General features: G+C 38.3%; 1 protein-coding gene across 2 annotated transcripts; it reads left to right on the top strand.

Annotated features, from left to right (window-relative positions):
* Positions 1-149: 149 nt before the first annotated feature.
* On the top strand, positions 150-21,632 carry LOC114138899 (cadherin-related family member 5). Of its 2 annotated transcripts, XM_028008377.1 has the most exons (12): positions 150-367; positions 466-591; positions 5,988-6,053; positions 6,299-6,319; positions 6,432-6,704; positions 8,816-8,936; positions 9,086-9,261; positions 9,487-9,629; positions 10,589-10,736; positions 13,856-14,037; positions 14,125-14,217; positions 15,204-21,632. In XM_028008377.1, the coding sequence occupies exons 3-12, from the start codon at positions 5,990-5,992 to the stop codon at positions 15,981-15,983; spliced, it is 2,001 nt and encodes a 666-aa protein (XP_027864178.1). In that variant the 5' UTR covers positions 150-367; positions 466-591; positions 5,988-5,989; the 3' UTR covers positions 15,984-21,632. The 2 variants fall into 2 exon arrangements, with proteins under 2 accessions (XP_027864178.1, XP_027864189.1); XM_028008388.1 differs by lacking the exon at positions 466-591.
* The last annotated feature ends 73 nt before the right edge of the window (positions 21,633-21,705 follow it).

The following is a 21,705-nucleotide window of genomic DNA, read 5'->3' as shown; positions in this document are numbered from 1 at the left end:
AAAGCTATAACAGAAGGGATTATTCTACAGAAACAATGAAGAAAATATATTTCAAATATTATTCTGACGTAAATAATGTCGCCAAAGTAGCAGATGGCTTAAACTAACACAGATTTTAATCTGTGTAGTTCTGGACGCCGTGGCCCCGGTGTTTCCCGAACTCGAGTCGAGTGGTTCCGAGAGCGGAGCCCGACATATTCTGATCGTCTTCCAAATGTTGGTGCTCGAGTCGTGAAGTGCAGCTCCTCAGAGGAGGCAGGAAGGGAGGGCGAGCAGGCAAGCATTCCTGCACAGAATCACCTCTGAAAGGCGTCCTTACATCAGCATCAGCCGGACTGCATCCCTGACCGGCCGGCGGGAGAGCGAGGTAGGCGGGTTATGGCTTTTTTATCCTTCCTGCATGAGCCGAGGAGTGTGTGTGCATCCTACAAATGTGTCTGGAGCGGGACGGGTTAAATTTTGCAGTGTTTTTTCTGTTGGATGAGCTGTCCCGACTCGGATGTGACCGATCCACACTTTGAGCTGCCATGCAGGTTTATCACCGGAGAGGAAAGGTGTGAAATGATCTTCAGCTCTTTTTAAACCATCCAGGTATGGAACCGGCTGCAGGAGAGACCTAATTATAGTATAAGAGCTATAAATATATCTGAAAATATGCATATGGATGCAGAAATGTCTTTATATATTTAAAAAAATTATCATTATGCCAAATATGTATTTAAATATATTTTAAAAATTCAAATATATAGTCATTTAGATTCTATTTGATATATTCGTTTTACTTATTTTTTTCTCTGGTGTCATATAATGCAATTTTTCTGAGATTAATCTTGTAGGTTCTGGCCTGGAGCTTTCTCATCCTGCTTAATGAGACCTTAATGGTTCAAAGCAATTTCTTATAACGTGAATTTGTTGTATGGAGTCTTACTTTAGGCTTATACATATAAAGATATTCTGTTTTTCTGTTCATTATTCCTGCATGTATCTCCGACCCATCCCCTCGCTCCCGTCCCTCATGTCCTCTGATTTTAATGGAGCTGACAGGTGCAAGCAATATGGTGGAAACATGTCTGATCCTTTAGTTCACTGCAGCTGAAGGAAATAGGTTATCAGCAGCTACAGGCTTCTTCTGAGAGATAAATGTTGGAAATTAGAAATTTGTCCTAGCAGTATAGTTATTTCAGGTTTTTCTGCCCTGTGTGAGAGGAGTTGTTTCTGAAAATCTTGAGTTTGTTGCAAACATTAATCATTTCTTCCTTATATAACGAAGCCTTTATTCCTCTTTTTTTGGTTCCTCATAACTTATAAATGAGCACTAGATGCATCCGAGCTGACTTAGAGTAGCCCTGCACATCATAGTTGCACTTGACCTCATGTCCTCCAAATCTTTTACAAAAACAGCAAAGTGAAAACGAAGAAGAAATGACGAAGGCACAGGGTTTGCTTTGTAGGCTCCCACACATCTGCAGTCACTGAAGGCCGGGGGGACAAAGACATGTCTGTCCCCGTTCAGCGAGCAGTGAGAGGAAAACACAGGAGCAGGCCTTGATTTCTGAGTGGGATTCACTGGTTTGGATTGTAGAAGATCATGATGATGATGAGGAGGAGTGGATTAAAGAGACTTGATAAAGAGAGAGGGATGGAGAATCAGGGAGAAACTTAAGAAAAGTGGGATATTTATAAATGAAGATGGCCATATTGAGGGGAGGAGATTTATGAAAGAGAAAGAGGATGGAAAACTAACACTCAGATATGCAAAAGAAAATAGAGGCTGTTGGAGGAAACAATGAAAATGTAATGATTTAAACAGAGTATAAATGATAGAAAATTCAAAAGTAAATTCAAATTCAATTCAAAAATACTTTATTTATCCCAAATATACTGAATAATACGTTTCTGAGTGGTGTGTCAGCATGTGTGTATATATACTGTATATACACACATCTTTTATGTTTCTATACAAATAGATATTGTATATGCTATATTATAGCAAATCATATTTATTATCTAAGTCATAATTATTAGACACCTAATTAATAAGAACATTTTTTGTTGTTTTCACATGTAGAAAGAATCAATGCAGAATATAAAATTCCAGATTTGTCCATATATTGGGGTTTTCATGCTTGCCTCAATAGATGATGCTAATGTAAGAAAAGTACAAAAAATCCAGTGTTTTGTTTTCACGTATAGAAAAAAGTATTTCTAATTTTTCACCTTTTAAGATTAGCTCTGACAAGAGTCAGATGCTAACTTTAGCTTTAGCCGTTAATGTGTTGTCTATGTGTTTAAAAATCATTTGTCTCTTGATTGTCTGTCTCACAATTAAGTCTTCTTTAGCCTTGAATATAAAATTTATCAAATTTTTGCCTAATTAAAAGGTGTGGAGACTCCTTTAGAGCTGTTGTAACAACTTTGATGGGTTAGCAGCCCAACGAGCACTGTTAGCCTTTGTCAAGACAACGGAGCACTTCAGGAGCTGCTTCCTTTGTAACTTCAAAATAAGAGCCTCAGATATAGTTACAAGTCAGGTTTAAAATCATGAGCTCATAATAACAGTCTGCACCTTTTACACAAGACAAAGTCAAATGCTGACAGCTGCTTATTTCCCGTCGACTTAATTGTGTCATTGTATTCTGCCACCTTTATCAATACACGAGGATCGCAAAGAGATAATTTGGTTTGATCAGGGGTCATAATCTGCCATGTTTCATACAAATTAACTTAATCAAAGAAGGATTAGTAACAGAAACAGGTTTTTCTAGAAAGATATACACTTAAATTAAATTGTATATCAGGTTTAATGAAAGTTTTTATCTCCATAACTCATGAAATTCTTAACTACATTGAAAAATAAAGTAATAAGTAAACAGTCACACAACGATTTGCTTACAGGAATAAAATTGTAATCTGCACTTATGCACTGAGGGTATGAATTGACAAACTGAGCTGTAGTCAATATTTTGTTGGTTTTTATTTTGACAAGGACTTGCGTCACCCAGCAGAACATCCTACCCAAGACAGTGAGCCATGATGCAAGAATATATAATATATATGCATATATTTAGTTTTACAAGCAAAAAATGACATTGTAAAGGTATAAAATGTAGATACAAATTAGTGCGACTGCCTTTTTTTTGTCAATTTTTTGGTTACGCCTTCCAGTCGTATGCTCCATATTCATAGCCACTACATCACCTGTATTTCTGTGTTGATATGTTTGTGCTCGGTTGGGACTCTTTTACTTCTTGCTTCAAAGCTTCCCAGAAACAGAAAAACATATTACAGTTTTTTTTTTCACATTTTGCTTCAGGATCTTGCTTTGAAACAGATTGCCAATGAGGCCAACTGCTGTGACAAACAGATGGACATGCTTCCCTTCGCTATTCCACCACAGCCAACCAATCCTGCACCTCACATTACTGCTTTAATTAAATGTTCATTTCTGTCAGGAACAGCAAGCAGTCATTTGTTTTGTTGCTGCAATCAGAGCATGATTGTGCACCTACACAGGACGTTTCAAAACCCCAGTATTAAGTTAAAAAGACAGATCGGGACTGATCTCATCAATTGTAAATGTATTAATGGTTTGTCTGGCAGGAAACAATGGTTGGTGCAACACATTTGGTTTCAGATACAATAGAATGAGTGGGCTGTTAGGCTCCCTGCCCAGAGTGAAGAGGCTTTAGAAACAGCATTTCTGGCTGTCAGATTATGACAGTGCAAAATGCATTCATTAAATAACAGCTAACAACGAGGAGCTGCTGTTCTCTGGAAACCTGCTAATATTACATGTCTTAATTCTGGAGGTAGATATTAAAATTTAAGTTATCTCCAGACAGACTGGCAGGTCTTATGGCGTCTCTCGTGTTGCAAAGAGACACTTTAATCTTTGCCGCATGTTTAATGGCCGCTGCAAAGTGTGACTGCAAGCACTGCAGGTGTCCCTCCCATTCCTCTTCTGGGCTGTGTAAGAGCAAACTGCAGCAAAACCTTTTCTCTACAAACCTTCATCATGTTTTCCCCCCAGATAAATCTGCAACATCATCATAATTCCTCCTTTGGTGTTCCAGCTTAATTCTTCTGAGGAAAACAAACTTCCTGCTACCCTTTTTGGTTCTACATATTTCCTGATTTAAATTTAGCCAAGTCATTATTCTGCTCTCTATTACTTCATGTCTCAAGATTTATGAACTATTATGTTTTAATTCAGCCGAGCAATCAGCAGTATATGGCAATGCCAGGTGGCCCTCATGAAAATGTGCATCCTTCTCCAAGTAATGACTTTTTTAAGACATAAGTGACTTTTGGGAAGGTCTTTAAACTGTTTATTTGCCAAAAGTACAGCAGATTTTTAACTAAATGGAGGGTTTGCTGTAAAATCAAACAGCTTTCTCTACAGAATCTGCAATACAGAGAGATTTTATCCCTGTTGACCAACTGTAACCCAGAGACAGTGTCAGATATACTTAATTTGCAGAGGCTGCAAGATTCTCTGCAGACAGATCAGATGGCATGAAAAAGAAGGAAATAAAGGATGGATTAAAGAAAGAAAGAAGGAAAAAAAGGAAGGAGGGAAGGAAGGATGCAAAGAGAGAAGCAAAGAAAGATAGAAAGAAGGTTTAAATTTCTCTTTTCCATTCTTCAACTCTTTCTGTCAGCTGTTTTCATGCTGCACTGTTCATCTTTCATCACTGCAGCTTTTTCTTTCCTCTCCTGAACTTGTAAAATCAGAAGCACACATATCTGGAAAAAAACTTAAGATACAACTTAAACTTATCAGATCCTTTGATTTTACTTTTTATAGGTTTATGTTTGAGTAAAATGAACATTTTTCTTTTATTCTATGAACTACTACCAACATGTCTCTGAAATTCCCAGCAAATATTTTGTATTTATTTGCAGAAAATGAGAAAAGGTCAAAATAACAAAAAGATGCAGAGCTTTCAGACCTCAAATAAATCAAAGAAAACAAGTTCATATTTATGTAGGAACAACAATACTAATATTTTAACTCCGGAATAGTTCAATAAAACTATAAAACTATTGGTGGAATAACCAGGAGGTTTTCAGTGGGGTTCAGTGCAGTGGGCTATTAGTTTTTTCCAGAGCTGTGTTTCTTTAAGTCCAGTCTTGATGCCTGGACTTAAATGAGACTCTGAAATCCACAGGAACCATTCTCGTTCTGCTTGTTAATTGGGATTACTCACTTTGTTGCACTGAAAGTAATTCTTTCCTTATTAGGATTGCTTTTATGTGAGATCACAACATACATTTTGTAAGTTCACACACACATTCATTTTCAGCATTAATATAATTCATTTGGACTTTTATTTATGCATTTCAATTACTCCTTCTCAAGAGTGAAATGTTTATACACACAAATTTTAAAAACAAAACTTGCCAGCAAAAGTTTGAATTTACTTGGGATTAAAAGAAAAATCGTACGAGTTTTGGATTGTTTGGATCCAAAACAGAACTCTGGTGTAATTCAGGAGATTTGACCGCTATTCTTATGAGAAATGGAAGATGCCAGTTAAATTTAATTGTCTGGTTTTGTGGTAAGATGTGGGATGCTATGAAAAAGCACTGCATTAGTGGAAGATGAATTCGAATTATAAGATGTTTTTACCAAATGTTAGTTTGACACACTCATGCTACTGGCTAAACAAATTTGCTTGTTTGTCAGATTAAATTTTCCAAATTAAAGGTGGAACAGGATTTAAAGAGATTTATGTTGGTCTCATTTTTCTACACCACAAAAGCTATTTCATCAGGAATGTGGACACTTTATATTTTCTACGTTTTATTGGATGATAGGTGTGGTTCTGAGCGCATATTTCATCTTTTTGTGTGTGATTAAGTCACTGCAGTAAAATAAAAAATATTTTTTAATTCAATTTTATACATATCTACAAAGAGCACAATTAAAAACAAGTTTTTTTTGTTTTAAAAATGTAATCATCTATATTTGTTTTCCTTTTCAGATATGAGGGAATCTTCCAAAATGACGCCAGTCACAGTGATTACGCTCAGTTTTCTTATCTCTGCAGGTATGTGGAATAAAAATCAACGATTCTGATGCATTAACAAACATTAGAAACCATTTTTATCGTGCAGCTTCATGTTATGTTTTGATTTAAAATTGAATGTTATACTAAAGAATGTGAAACAGTCTATTTATGGAAGTGATGTCTAATATTAATTAGTTTGTTATGCTAGAAAAGGAAACAACTGATTAGAAATAAATAAAATGTTTTCAAATTGTTCTTTAACGCTGTTTTATTTGATCTCGCAGCTATCTCTGCCCCTGTAAAAGGTAAAAGTGCCTCTTATCACCACATCACATGATTCTGATGCATCACTTATGAGGTTTCCTCTCCCTCTGACGGGAAATGTTTACTTACTTTCTCTTTTTTTTCCCGATCCAGAAACGAAGGAATCCGTAACGCTATTCCATGGAGAGGATTTCCACATCCTGCTGCCGTCACAAGACGTGGATGTCACATTCAAGAACCGTTCCGACCCTCGGAAGACCTCGGTGCTGATGAAGGGCGGCAAAGTGATCGGCACTCGGGCCAAACCCACCCTGCACCTCAACTACATCAACATAGAGGCTGTGAGTGAAGGGGACGAGGGGATGTACATCCTGAAGGATTCCAAGGATGATAGTGTCATCAAGCAAATTTCACTAATAGTCCGAGGTACGGAGCAACACGACACATCGAGAATGCTCTGGAAGGGGCGATAAAACAGAACTTTTTCTGCTGAAAATCAAAAATATGAAACACACTTTGATTTGATTTGATTTATTTATTTCAAACACGTTCCAAACAAGACAAGCAATCAGTAAGACAGAGAAAAAAAAATGTTGTTCTTGACTTTTTTGTTTGAAAAGGAGAAGGAAGAAGTGAACACCTACTGCGTATCTCAATTTAATAAAATATAAACTGAAATATATTCCTTACCAACTCAATAATTATCAAAAAATTCTAATTAAAATAATTCTTATGTGCCTGTTCTATTGAACAGAATCGCCTCCCCCCTCCACTCCCAGCCACATTGTTGCTTGTATTTCTGTAAACATTTTGCTCTTCTTATTCTTTATGAGGAATTCGATTGGCTATAAGAGTTTGTGGTGAATGAACAGGCAAAACAATAAACTTGATTTATATTGCAACAATACAAATAAACAAATAAATTATTTAAAGGACATATAATTACCTACAGACAACAGTATATCAATGACAGAAACACAGTTGGAGGCTGGAAGAATGGCTATGAAGTTGGCTAAATGTCTGTTACTTTATATTTTTCCTCTTGTTGCGTCCCCCTAAAGAGCTCTGGTGCCCCCTGGGGGCCCACGCCCCACATTTTGAAAGGGCCTGTGATGCTCTGCACAGGGCATCTGCATCGCCAAGAAGTGCTTCTTTTATACCTTAGTCACAGAAAGTTTGAGATTTTGGGCTTTTGGTGAGATGGACAGAGTGGGATTTCAAAACAGCAACTCTCTGGTTACATGATAAACCTTCACCTTCTGAGCCATTGCACAAAAAAATCAATAAATCAGTAATTCTTTGTAACTTTTATACATTTGTTAAAACTGTCTTCATGTTGTGAAAGTATTGTATGAGAGAGATAATCTGGGAAAAAATCAATCTCCTTTGCTTTCTCGCAGTGCTGCTATTGCTGTCTGAGGAAATGCGTCGCCCCCAGTGAAAAGCAACCAATCAGAGCCAAGAGTAAGGTGTTAGCGCTGTCAGTCATGCTCGTGTACATGCTGCTTAATGTGTTAATGGTGGGGGAAAAAATTACAGTCACAGGAACACCATTGACTGTCATGCTAACTAGTCTAAACATTCTTGGCTGGCTCTGTTGTGGTGAACCAGCTGTAGAGAGCAAGGGGAAAGGTGTGAGCAGCATGTACATGAGCTTGATTGACAGCACTAAGATCCTCCTCCTGGCTCTCATTGGTTGTTTCTCACCGAGTAGTTTATTTTTGTAGTTACTGAAATCATTTTAACAAATATGTATGATACAATTTTCTTTTTAAATTAAAGTTACATACCCAAGCTTTAATGTGGATTTTTTCCTCCCTAAATTGGGTTTTAGAGAGGAAACTACTGCCACAAAAGGTTTAATTTATTTAATTTATTCAAATCTTAACCAGAGGTTACAATTAAAGTGGAGGGCACTGAATGGTTTTCTACTTTAGGCCCCAGGCCAGCATCAGAGTCAGTGTTGTCACATCAATCACTTCTTTTTCCAGTCAGACTAATCCCACGCAAACACAAGAGACATTATCACGATTTAAACTCAGAGTGTGGATGAAAGTGACTGTAGTAAGTGGGTACAGAGCCACATGGAGGGAATAATGTGAGCTAATGAAGAGGTGCATTTGGTTTTTGACAGTAAGAGCAAAGCTGGAGATGTCAGGCAACAATTATCCAGCTCTTTACTTGTCCCTATTTCCGTCCATCCCCTCTGTTTTCCTGTCCTTATCTTGTCTCTTCTGTCTTTCCTTCTGTTTAGTTTTGTTCATACCCTATCATTCTCATTACCCTGATATTTTCGGGTCACTGCTCCTTTCCTTTTGTGCATTTAGTCCCTTTTTTTCTACATCTGCCAAGCTGTTTTTCCTTTCTCTTCCCTTCACAATACCGTTTTCCTGTCATCTCTTATTTCAGCTCAAGCAAAGAATCCAGCCTCATTGGCCTTTGTGAAATTGTCAGGCACTTTCCTGTCAACTCTATTTAATTTTTCTGCTCCCGTTTACTCATAGATAAAATGCTCATCCCCTTGTTTTACCCTCCAGACTGCACCATCGAGCAAATCATCAAATATGGCGGGGACTTCCATATGCCAGTGGTGAATGTGAACGTCCCCATCACTCTGGAGTACAAACCCAGTTCAGTGGAGGCCAACCTGACGTCCAGGTACAGTCAGCGAAATCTCACTGACTTTCTGAACCCAAGAGTCAGAACTGACATTTTTCAGCCTTGACGCATATGCGCTGAGACAAGTCTGAGACGCATCGAGAAAAAGGTTGAGAAAGGTTCACTGTCTTCGACTTTCATCCCTGCAGACCGGCGCTCGTGGTGCTGACGGCCACTGGGGCCTCCACCGACGCTTACCGAGGTCGCATCACCGTCAGCGAGCGATCCATCACCATCAGCGCGGTTACAGGCGTCGATGAGGGCAGCTACACCGTCAGGGACAACAAAGGGGTTATCAAACACAAAGTGTGCCTGAATGTCATAGGTAAGGACAGCAGATGAAGGCTGAATATTTATCTTTACCTGTGCATGATTTGCTTTAGTGTCTTCATTCAGGATGTTGTTGTTGCTCTAGTTTTATGCTCCCCCAGCAGGCTGTAATGGCTTTTTAAAGACTCAAATCTTAATGGTAGGCTAATGCACTTACAGTGTGTAAGCAGAGAGACTGTGAAGTTATCAGATTGCCTCCCTTCTCTATTGTCTCTTGCAGAGCACAGAAACTTTGTGTTCCTTTCTGCTGATGAGAGACTGAAGATCAACCTGATTCTAAACAGCTCCTTGGTCAAACTCCACTACACCCGAGATTCAGACTCCTCAGCCGTCCTGCTGATGGACAAGGGAGAGTTCACAAGTGTAACTATATACAAACTCTTATTTTCTTCAAAAATATTGCAAGATATTAGAACCGTTGTGTTGGGTTGCAAAAAGCAACCCAATCTGGGCTCTCTTTGGTTGGACGACAAAATTCACAGTTAATATGTGACACTGTATAAAATATCTGTGTTATGATGTGTTTGGGAAAGGACCAAAGTTCAGAGACTGACTGGAAAAGAAAGAAAACAGTGTTCTTAAATGATGCACAATATGGAGAACTAACAAGTTAGAGTCGCAGTTGGAGCGGGTCGTGGAGGTCAGACAGAGAAATATGGAAGAATTAAAAACCAGGAGCGTAAACACTAATGATAAAAAACGAGACGAACTAATAGGAGATGTGCAGCAGCTGCAGGGACACAAAGAGAGCTCAAGAAATTCACTAATGTGGCAACAACTTACCAATAATAACAAATACAGTCAAAATATGACAAGATTTCAAACATAAATTACCAAATAAATGATCTAAACACAAATACCTGTGGATTGTGACCTTAAATTCTCTATACTGATTTTGTTTCAGTACATTTGGTCAAACTGAGAATGTTGAAATGTTGCCCATAGTTGCTAATTTCACTGACTAGATAAATAATGTGAAAATCTTTTGAATCATTTATTGTTTCTTAGATTTCATGCAACCAGTAATTAAATCTCTGATAGAAAATGGGACAAAATAATAAAACAATGTAATTGAATTAGAGTTTAAAGTATTTATTCATGTTGTTTTATTTTTATTTATCTTGTTTTATTACTTCCCCTTATGGTGAATTAGATATGACAAGCTATAATTTGCTCATATATTAAATACTAAAAAACAATATCTTTGTCTACTTTTATCACCTGTTTCAGTACGACAGCTATTAATTATTAATCCCATTACATGCACTGAGATGTCAGCACATCTTATTCATGTTTTCTAATTAAACATCGTTTCATTCCAGGCTCAGGCAGATCTTGGTTTTAAGGACCGGCTCTCTGTGGAGGGTTCGATGGTCTTTCTAGATCAGATCAAGAGCTCAGATGCTGGACTCTTTAAGATCACGGACTTGCAGGGATTCACCGTGTCCACCGTCCATCTGGGATTGAAAGGTAAGCCGGGAATACAGTAAACTGAGACTAGATTGGTGCCACAAGTCATGACCTTTGGTTTAAAACTTAATAAATTATACAAAGTGCTAAACAAAATGTTTCACATACACAGAAAAGACTGAAAAGATTTCTGTTGAGTCAAAATTGACAACTCCGAAATGTTGATCGGACTGCAAGGAATCGGAGACCTGGGCTGATGTGATCCATTAGACCACATGTGTCAAACGTAAGGCGCATGGGCCTAATCCGGCCCGCCATAGCTTTTTATGTGGCCCTCTAGATGCTAGACTAAACACTAAGTGTGCTTAAACATTAAGTTATCAATAAAATCAATGCAGTTTTTATCTGTTTACTGCCAAATTATATTAACCAGTCCCTCCAGTTTCTTGAAAATTATCATGGAAATTCACACATACACAAATACATAGTTGTGAGTTTATTGCATATTTCTCTCAAAATTTGTCAAAAAGTTTCTTATTTGTACTAAACAGCTGCCTCAGCTTTAACTGATGTCCACTATCTATACAGCGAGTAATAAAACGTTGCGTTTACCGTCATAAATAAGGGTAAATATCACAAATATTTCCAAAATAGTACCACAAACACTGTGATTTGTGATTTTTATTGCAAAACATCACAAAAAGTATCACAAATTCCTTAACGGACTGAAAAGATGTTCAAAAATTTCATTCAATTTGAAGAATTCATTGATATGTTAACAGTTTATCAACAGGTTTTATCAATACATTCTGGCACAACTGGCCCTTTAAGAGCGTTCATGATTTTGATTTGGCCCAAAATAAAAATGAGTATGACATCCTGATCTAGACTAGAATGGCTGGGTTTTCGATTTCTCCCCAGAATGGCTGAACAGGGCCAAAAGGCCCTGAGTCCACCCTGACGACTCTGATGGCTCAAATTAGCATTCTTCTTCAATTGTAAATGTGGCCGTTGACCGTCAGGCCAGAAGGTGGGAGTGTGAATAGTCCATGTTGGGGGTGGGTATCTATGATACCTGCAGGAGATCAGATCTCCTGTAGGTAGTGCTCTTCAGTTTAGTTTTGAAGCATACATGAAGTGTTTTTGGAGAGATGTGACCTTTTGCAGCTGATCCATGATGTTGTGCTGCATTATCCAGGTCATTTTGCCAAATGTACATAGAGTTTGCAAAACATACAATCTGTTTCAAGAAATATGCAAAGGTTTTTCTAAAAGAAATTAGTAATGTTTTTCTTTGAAATAAAGCTAAGAGGGTATAAAATGACAGTTTAGAAATAAACTAACCAAATTAATTGTGTTGATCCACCTCAAAAAAATCATGCAAAAAGTGTAAGCAAAAGAAATCTGGGAGACTTTGCACATGCAAATTTGCATGCAGCCTTTTGTGCTGTGGAGGATAAATAGGTGACTGCTTCACCTATTTAGTTCACAAGAACTAATGGCATTTATTTCAGTCATAATCTTGCGGGGGGTGACCAAGGTTCCATCACTATGTGACAGCTGGTCAGCAAACCTGGCAAACATGATTGACATGGCAGCACTGAATGCACATGTGCTTTATCAGGCATGCATTGGGGTGCAGGAGAGACGGGTGGACTTCCTGGTTGAGCTTGCAAAAGAGTTCGGTAACTCTCATGTGAGTGAGAAGAAGGCACACAAGGAGAAACTGCTTCGGCAACAACCTTCCACACCCAGCTCAGGCAAAAGGGCGAAGTGTCAGGTCAACCATCGATGCAGGATGCATGTCCCGAGGCCGAAACATCATCAGTGACCCCTCACACCCCCACCATGGACTGTTCTCCCTGCTGCCCTCTGGAAAGAGGTTCCGCAGCATCCGGTGCAGGCCCGCCTGGTTCCGAAACAGCTTTTTCCTACTTGCCATCAGACTGCTGAACTCTTAACTGGACTGCACTCAAAAACTGGTCTCCACTTTATACCTTGCACATGTACATAGCTAAATAACTTCTATTTTACTGTCAGTCCTGCACTTTATATTTTATATTTAGATTTATATTCATATTTTATACTGTATTTTATTTTACTCACATTGGAACCTCAAACATTATCCTGAGCCGTATGCAACGAAATTTCGTTCTGTATACACCCTGTGCATTGAAAATGACAACAAAGTCAGTCTAAGTCGAAGTCGAAGTCTAAGGAACAATTGTGCAACTGTGAGATGCGTTGAGGCCATTACCAGGGTACTTCTAAGGTAATGGCCCTAGGTAATGGCCCTATTTACTGAACAAAAGGGCTTCAGTGCAACGGGCTTCAGGCCAGTTGGACTATCTCTAGCCTGAATAGGTATATGTCAAAATGGCCTAACTCCAGCCATTCTAGTGCTAGACCACCCAATATTTCTAAGACCAGTAGCAGCCAGTAAAGTGATTTGAAGACTGGTGTCATGTGATGCATTTTCCTAGTGTTGGTCAGGACCCTGGCAGCAGCCTGACTGATGTCTGGCTGTAAGGGACTTTGACCAAGTGATGACTGGAGTATAAAGTTGTGTGTCATCAGCATATGTATAACAAATGATTCTGTAATACTACTTAATTCAAGCCAAGGGAAGCATGCATGTATTGAATAAAAGTGTTCAAAGGACTGAGCCTTGAGGAACTCCATATGGGATTTTTTTTGTTTACAGTCATAATGACCAAATGACACAAAGGAAGTCCAGTTTGTTTATTGAAATCTGAACCAGCTAAGCTCAGTACCAGTAAGTCACACTCATTTTTCAGAAGACTTAAGTTTTTGACCCCCTTTGTTTAAATGTATAGTATTTAAAACCTTTACCAGCACATGTTCAGAGCTGCGGTGTTGTTGAAAACCTGACAGTAAAAATTTTAAAGATTTTTCTTCTTTTTAATAAGAAGAAGTAAATTTGTTGCTAAACTGCCTTTTCAATTATTTCTATTTTTCAAAATTGTTAGGTTAGATATTAGTCTAGTATGTGAGGTTTGAACATGACAGTTTTTGCCTGTAAAGAAATGTTACGCTCTGTAATTTCAACACACATCTTACAGAAATGGGGTTGTGTGTTTTTTCTCCTTTCTTGATTAGGAGGAATTTATCTTTGGTTGTTACATCTCAATATGCTACTTCTCTCTGCCTCCCCACAGCCTACAAAATGGAGTCCCTCTATGTGGCTATCATTGCCCTGCTGGGCCTGCTGGCTTTCCTTCTGCTGGTTTGCCTTCTGTCCTGCCTGATCAAAGTGAAGAAGAGGGCCAAGAGGGCTGCTGCACTGGAGAAACTGGCTCAGAACGCTGGCAAAGAAGACGAGGGCGAGGCCTTTAGACAGGTCTGATATATTCACAATCACATGTGACAACGAAGGTTTCTCCAATGCAATTATTAACCTTCATGTGTTTGTGCTGGATCGTTACAGGTGGTCAAGAACATCACTAAACTGAGCGAGGAGTCCAAGCATTCCCAAGCGGACAACACAGAGAAATCTCAAAGCACTGAGGTAGACATCAAGGTAAGGAGACATCACACCCAATTCTTTAAGCTAAGACAGAGAAGTATTAATAATGACTGAATATTTTTTATGCTGTTTTCTGCGTTTAGACAGTTGCAGCTTATTCAGAACGCTGCTGCTAGAGTCCTGACTAAGATCAAGAAAGTGGATCACATCAGTCCAGGTCTCAGATTCCTTGCAGTGGCTTCCTGTGCAACAAAGAATAAAAGTGTTGAATGATTTAGGGCCAAAATGTATCTCTGATCCGTTCACGTTTTATGAACTGTTCTGACTTCTCAGGTCTTCTGGGGGTTATCTTATTTTCCTGAAAAGGTTAAAGTAAACATGCAGATTTTCTGCACCACAACAAACTCCCAGAAAACCCGAGGCCTGCCCTAACCTTCAGTTCTCCTAAGTTAAGGCTGAAACTGTTTCTGTTTGCCGCGGCCTTTTATTGAGTTAAATATGTTTCAACCTCGATCCAAAGCCTGCAGCCAGCCCATGCCCGGTGCATTGTAGCTGAGCTATGACTCGCTCTTCCTGTTCTATGCAATTTCAGCTTACTCCTTCCTTCTTTCCTTTCCTGCTCTGTCTGCAACAGATGGACTCAACTCCAGTTTGTCATGAATATGAATATGATGCTAATTTAAGGCTTCCAAAGGTTAATTTGGATGGTTCTGCTTACAGGGTGAAGTGGCGATACAGCTTTTCAATAGGAAAGGGTGCACAAGATTTAATTTATTGTGGCGTTTCTCTAACACATACAGGGTCTAAATTATACACAGGCCCTCACTAATTTGAGGATAAAGGCCTGTATAATTTTGACCCTCTGTAGTTTGGAGAAACCAATTCTGGTTTTAAGAGTCAATGAAGTTGGTTTAAATGTGTCTTTGAAAGCCTTAAGTTAGTGTAATACGCAAACCCATGATGAGTGTATGTAAACGTCTCACCCGGACTCTTCAAATTGAACAGCTAATAATGTTCACTCGTTGTCTGTGTGAATGCAGGGTCTGGAGGTTTCTTCTAAAGAGGTTGGCGTTGGTAATCTAGAGACCAGTGACTCCGGCGTTGGCTTCAACACTGCTCTCCCACTCGATACTGACACTGATGTCCCCGATCAAATCCCTGATTCTGAGGCTGTAAGCATCTCTGTTGCTCCTGAAATCAAACCAAGCCCTCCTTCCGCTGCTGAGTCTAAGCCAGCTGCCCCACCGGTACCAGAACCTAAAGCAAGCCCTGTTCCTGAGACGAAAAAAGCCCCGGACCCGCCCGTTGAATCAAAGCTGGACACACCCAAACCAGTAGATGCTAAACTTAGCCCAACCCCGAGTATGAAGTCTGGTTTGAGTCCAGCTGAAACAAAACCTGCACCCAGTCCAAGTCCAGAACCCAAGGCTGGACTGAGTCCAGCTGATCCAAAACCTGCTGCTAGTCCAAGTTCAGAACCTAAGACTAGTCTAAGTCCTGCTGATCCAAAGCCTGCACCCACTCCAAGTCCAGAACCGAAGATTTCTCCACCTGCAGCCACCACTCCAACACCCGACACTAAGAGTCCAGCGGCTTCAACTCCTGAGCCCACCAAACCGAGCCCAGCAGAACCCATCACTAATGGCACACCAGATCCGGGACCCGATTCCAAAGCAAGCCCGGATCATGCAGAAATCATCAAAGACCCAACTCCAAAAGAGGTTTCCACTAAAACCCACGAAGTGGAGCTGAAGTCCAGCAGCGTCATTCCAGAGGGCAGCAAAGATGGCGCCGCAGCCAAAGATCCGACTACGACCTGAAAACCGCAGCTCCGAAAACACGAGGAACCCCCACAGATCCCCGTCTACCACCACCGCAGACAATCAAACACCCCCTACCAAAATGGTGAGGAAACCACAGCAAGCTGGGGCGATGGCGATACTAAACCCACAGTGATACTCTAACCTTTGAGACTTTCTGACTGACACAGTTTAAATAACAAAAGTGGCTTTTAATCTTTAACCGTTTTAGTTTTGTCGCCTCGTTTTCTATTAATTTTAGTGGAAAAAACTGCCAAACTGCAAATTAAATCATTTGCAGAGTTTACAACTAAAATATTAACTCCATATGAAGTGTTTTATAGGATATCCAAAAAAAAAAAAAAAGGGTTTACGGCATTTTATCATATCAGTGTAGCAAAAATTTCGTATTAACCTTGAACTAACTAACCACTGGTTCCCATTGAGAAGACTGTTCCTCTAACAGCATGTGGATAAAACTCACAAAACAAAACTTCTTCAGCTTAAGCATGAATGGATTAAATGTTGACGTTATTGATACTGAAGTGTCCATAATAACAAGATTTTCAGAAATTTTACCAAATAGAAAAAATTAGCACAAATAGTAATGTTCATTGTCTTAACCACTACTAATAGGCCTTTATGCAGAGATTCAGAAAACATCTTAGATCTTTCAAATGTGTTTTAGCAGAAAATCCCTGAAGTCCTGATGATCTAGTTTTGATCAAACCTTTATGTGGTTTTATAAATGACTTTGTTTAAATCCCAGCTGTATTAGTTTACTGTCCAAACTTTCTTTACTTCCTACTACCTTCCTGTTTCTGCTTCATATTGGTTTCCCAAGGACGAAATTCTGAAACAAATCCCAAACAGGTGGAACGGGATTCCTCTAGTAGCATGTTTATTTGTTTTTCCTTGCTAATTTTTCTGATATGTCTGTTTTCTTTTACTTTAAAGCCATTTAACCAGATCTTTCCTTCAATAGAACATGCGACTAAAACTTGAAAGTCTGAATTTATGAGAAGCCGAATACAAAACAATAAGAACAATGTTATCTACACTTTTAACCAGAGAGATTTGGATAGTTTTGTCATTACGATTGAAAGGAATAAATGCAATTGTTTGAAAATAAATAGTTACAATCAGCCACTAACCATAGATTAAATAAAGGCTTTTGTATTATTATTCTAAAGACAGCGTCTAATTGAGTTGTATAGAAAATTAAATACAATGGCCGCCTTAAGCTGAAATCCTAGCTGGACCATTGGCAACATCAAGTTCACTATGCAATGTGGTTTCTAGACATATAAAACTTACTCAAATCTGCAGGAGTAATGGTTTGTATCTTATTAACCCACACATACAATCTTTATGTGATTGTGTTTGCTGGTTGAGAATGGGATGGAATATGTTTGTTAATGGTAGTTAGCATCACAAGTAAAAAATCCCAGTGAATTCCTCTTACAGGACAAATTGGACCCAGCACATGTTGACATGTTTTGGTGGCAGTGACAAAAAGCAAAAATCTCTCTGTTATGAGAATAGTTCAGCTTTTTAAATGAGGTTCTAGTGAAAAATTGAAGGAGTTAACATTTACCTTCAGTGTCCTTTGGTGTCTTTATTTTACATAAATACAGATTATTTTAGATTAGTCGGAGCGGGGCCAAGATTAAACTGAACCTCTACTATCCCAAAACAAATAACTGTAGGAACCTTTAAACCAGTTTCAATTGCATTAAATAAACAGAAGCTAATAATTATTTATCTGGGAAATGGAGATCTGTGGTCCACCACAAACCTTCAAATGTGAAACGAACTGAGAGAGCAACCTCCAAAGTGTTTAAGATCAGAGTAACTCACATATGAATAAAGTGTTGCATGGTGGAAAAATACTACAGCGGTTTATATTAGTGCTATTCTGTTGATTTTTACTCTTTCTTACTTTTGTAATAGACAGTTTCTCTGATCAGAATCACTTTACAAGTTTCATTCTGAGTCCATGTTTCACGGAGGAAGATTATTGGTGGTGCACGGCCTCCAAACTTTGCCACGTATATAAACATTATATTTTTAGTAAATAACCAATTAAAATGTGACAACAGTTTAAAGATTTCTAGGTAAGTATTCACATTAACCAGTGTGTTTTTTTTTTTAAAGGAGTAGAAGTTCATTTTGGTCTTGACATCAACTAATCTGAATTTATTGTAAATGAGTTATCTACTGCAGGTTTGATGTTAATTAACTGTAATCTTTAACTTGACTTCAAAAATCCTGAGCTGTCTCTTTAAGGTGAGTACAGTGTGAGGTTTTTATTTGTGCGTTCACACTGTCTCCTTTAAACTGGTTTGAGTGTGTCCGGCGGTATACCAAAATGGAACCAAAACAATTTCCTTGTAAGTTTCCCCTAGTAAAAAACAGGTGCATAAATAATTACATATTTATGTAAGGAAATAAATTTTTCTACCTCGTGTTTCCCTGGTACAGGTTTCATATCCTGGAATTAACTAAAAACCTTGGAAATACGGAAGCAGCACAAAATGATTCAAAGTAAATCACTCAGCTGGCCTTCCTTTGTAGTTTTTCCTGAAAGTTCAATCCTTAGAAGTAAAAGATGATGATTTCTTAAAAAGCCATAAAAGAAGATGTCAGATTTGATACGAAGACAACACAAATTGAAATTATATACGTATACAAATGTGCCTCAGAGTCGTATAAACCAACAACATCTACAGTCAGAATGAAAATTTGTAATGTAAATCACTGTATGGGACTGCCTGGATCTGTGTGGGAACCACTGTCACATTTGGCAATACTGACAATAACCTTTATATAAACACACACACACACACACACACACACACATGAAAAACACACACTGTAAATAATGCATGTGTTTGCCAGTTTAACCCTTCAGTGGCTGAATGTTCCTAATGTATAAAGCACTTCTTGTCTCACATTAAACAAATAAAACCTGAACTAATTCAAATTTTCTCCCCAACCTTAAATCTAATATATAAATGCTTTTACAGGTACTATATATACTAATCTTCACTAATGTCTTGAACTAATGTAACAACCCAGATATTAGCTCCTTTTAGCGCAGTTATCAATGAAACATATCTCTTACACTGTATTAAACATGCTTAGCCTACGTCACTTTAATCATCAACCGCAGCATGCCCAAAACATCTTCTGAGCTTCTTATCGTCCACAAGTCGTACCTGTGCGAAGTGATATATCAGTGTTGCAGTTGTTGTGTGTCCGGGACCCGTCTGTTGCGTCTGTGTGCCTACGGTTTGGTTTATGACGTATAAATGATCAAACGTGTGCTGAATCTATGCACTGGCGGTTTGTACAGAGTGAAATGTGTACTGTCTGTGTGTTTGGTATCCATGTGCCTGCTCAAACTGTGTTTCAAACCAAGAGCGTGGATGTGTTCAGAACCACAAAAAGAAGAAAAAAAAACTAAACACAAAGTAAAGTATTGATATTTGAGCTCGTTTTGTTTTTGCTTCAGTGCCTACGATGTTTATTGGATGGTCTTTAGTCACTTCCTGGTGGCAAACAGGACATTTTACATACACCTGAACGCCACTTCTTCACCTAAAATGAGCTTCTATGAGTGAGTGACTGAAGCAAAGAGGAAAATGTAACTTTATTTTATGATGTGTAGCATGCAGATGGCTAAATATGCTTTATTTGAATAGCTTGAGTCTGAGAGTTTATTTAGGAATTAACAATAGCAGCAAATTTATTTGAAAGATTGCTGTGGGTTGTTTGGTCAAATAGTGGTGGCTAAAATATAGCTATTATTAAGAATATTATTATTAAAATATCTTCAATGATTGATGATGTGTAAAAAGCATTATAATAAATACAATATTCTAGTGCAGCAGCATAATCTCATATTAAATATTTATAAAAATCCAACTTGACATTTAGTCAAAGAAACAAAAAAGTGTCACAAGCAAAACTGATCCATACTTAAAGGTTTATGTATCAAAGAGTGATCAAAGAGTATACATAGTTTAAGTCATTAATCTATGACTTTCTGTTTTCCTTTATACATATGACATATTATGGAGGTCTATTTTTTCTTGGCCACTTAACGTAAGAAAGATGGAAAGGATCAGAGAATATGTAATTCAAGAAAGGCATGTTTGTGATGGTCTTTAGAAATTAGAAAAGGTCTTAAAGAAATTAAGACAACATCTTAAATTCTCTTAAATTGAAGACAACTTAAGATTAGAGGCATTTTTGTATCATCAAGTTGCCATAAAATCCAACAGACACTGTAAACATGGCAAGCATGGCAGGAAAAAAAAAAGACTTATTCTAATCGGCGGTCACAAATTAAAACATGGGGGGTTTGCGACCCTGTGCCATTATCTGGAACTGTAAACTTTATCCAGATTGAGTCTTGTGAAAACAAACATTACTGGGGTTTTGTGAAAAACAAAAGACTGATATTCAAAACACAATATCTCTTTCCTGTTGTGAAGTACAGTGGGGGCTCTGTGATGATGTGGGGATGCTTACACTGCAAAAACACAAAATCTTACCAAGAGTTTTTGGTCTAGTCTCTAATGCAAATATCTTAGTTCACTTGGAATAAGACACAACTAACTTACAAGTAGATTTTCAGCAAGATATAGTGACTTGTTTTAAGTGAACAATTCCTTAATATTGATGACAAAAGTATTAGCGATAAGTGAAATAATCTGAAACACATTTCAACTTATATGGGAAAAATGTCTTATTGCATAACCATAACTATAACTTTTGCATCAATACTAAGGAATTATTGACTTAAAACAAGCTCATGTATCTTACTGAAATCTTACTTATGAATCAGTTTTGTCTTATTTCAAGGGTACTGAGACATTTGCAGTAGAAACTACACTCAAAATTCTTGGTAAGATTTTGTGCTTTTGCAGTGTAAGTGGATGGCATCATGATTTCTTTCTATCCTGCCCGTTGTGGGCCTGGTTCTCTCAGGATGTGTCACGAATTCATCACAGGGCACCAAAATGACACACAGTCTCTCACACCTAAGACCATTTCAAAGTCAAACCAAAAGTCATGTTTTCATGCCCAGAGAGAACCATAGCATGCTAAAGAAGAACATGCAAACCCGATGCAGAAAGATCCCTGACCAGGAAGGACCTTCTGATTCACCTCCATGCTGCCTGTCTAAATGTTTGTCTATCAATAGTTGTTGTTAGAAGATTATGCTGCAGCAGTAAAAAAGTCATTTACTTTAAGGCTTTTTACTTGAGGGGTGTCTCTAAATTACAGGGCTGTTGTGTTAAGACGAAGTATTGAACATGACCAGCCTTTGTTTTTTTCTTGCACCCAACAAAGGCTTTGTGTAGCTAGATCAGAGTTATCACATCATACCGGTTCCAGAAACATTTTGACGACTCAAAGAGAGAAACTTCCTCTGTTGCCACCACAGGTTCTCCTTACACTAAGCCAGTCGTGTCTGTCCTCTCTGATCACTGCTGCTGTGATGGACTGTTTGTGGTGTGGCGTCCCCACATGGTCTCTCTGTTCTTCCATTTTGCACAATTCTTCACACGGATGTTTTGTATTGACAAATGGTCACTTTGTTTTTCTTTATTTCATGCCTAAATGAATACTAAGAATAAACAGAAAGGTTATGCCATCTTCTGTCTTCTTGTCTTCCTCTGTCACATCAGCACAGCCGGTTTGATCCCAGAGCTTTTCCTTTCTATTCTCA

This window comes from Xiphophorus couchianus, chromosome 3 (genome assembly GCF_001444195.1).
Source record: "Xiphophorus couchianus chromosome 3, X_couchianus-1.0, whole genome shotgun sequence".
In the NCBI taxonomy this organism is placed as follows: domain Eukaryota; kingdom Metazoa; phylum Chordata; class Actinopteri; order Cyprinodontiformes; family Poeciliidae; genus Xiphophorus; species Xiphophorus couchianus.
Note: the sequence above shows the minus strand (reverse complement) of the source record. Positions and strands in the feature narration are given on the sequence as shown.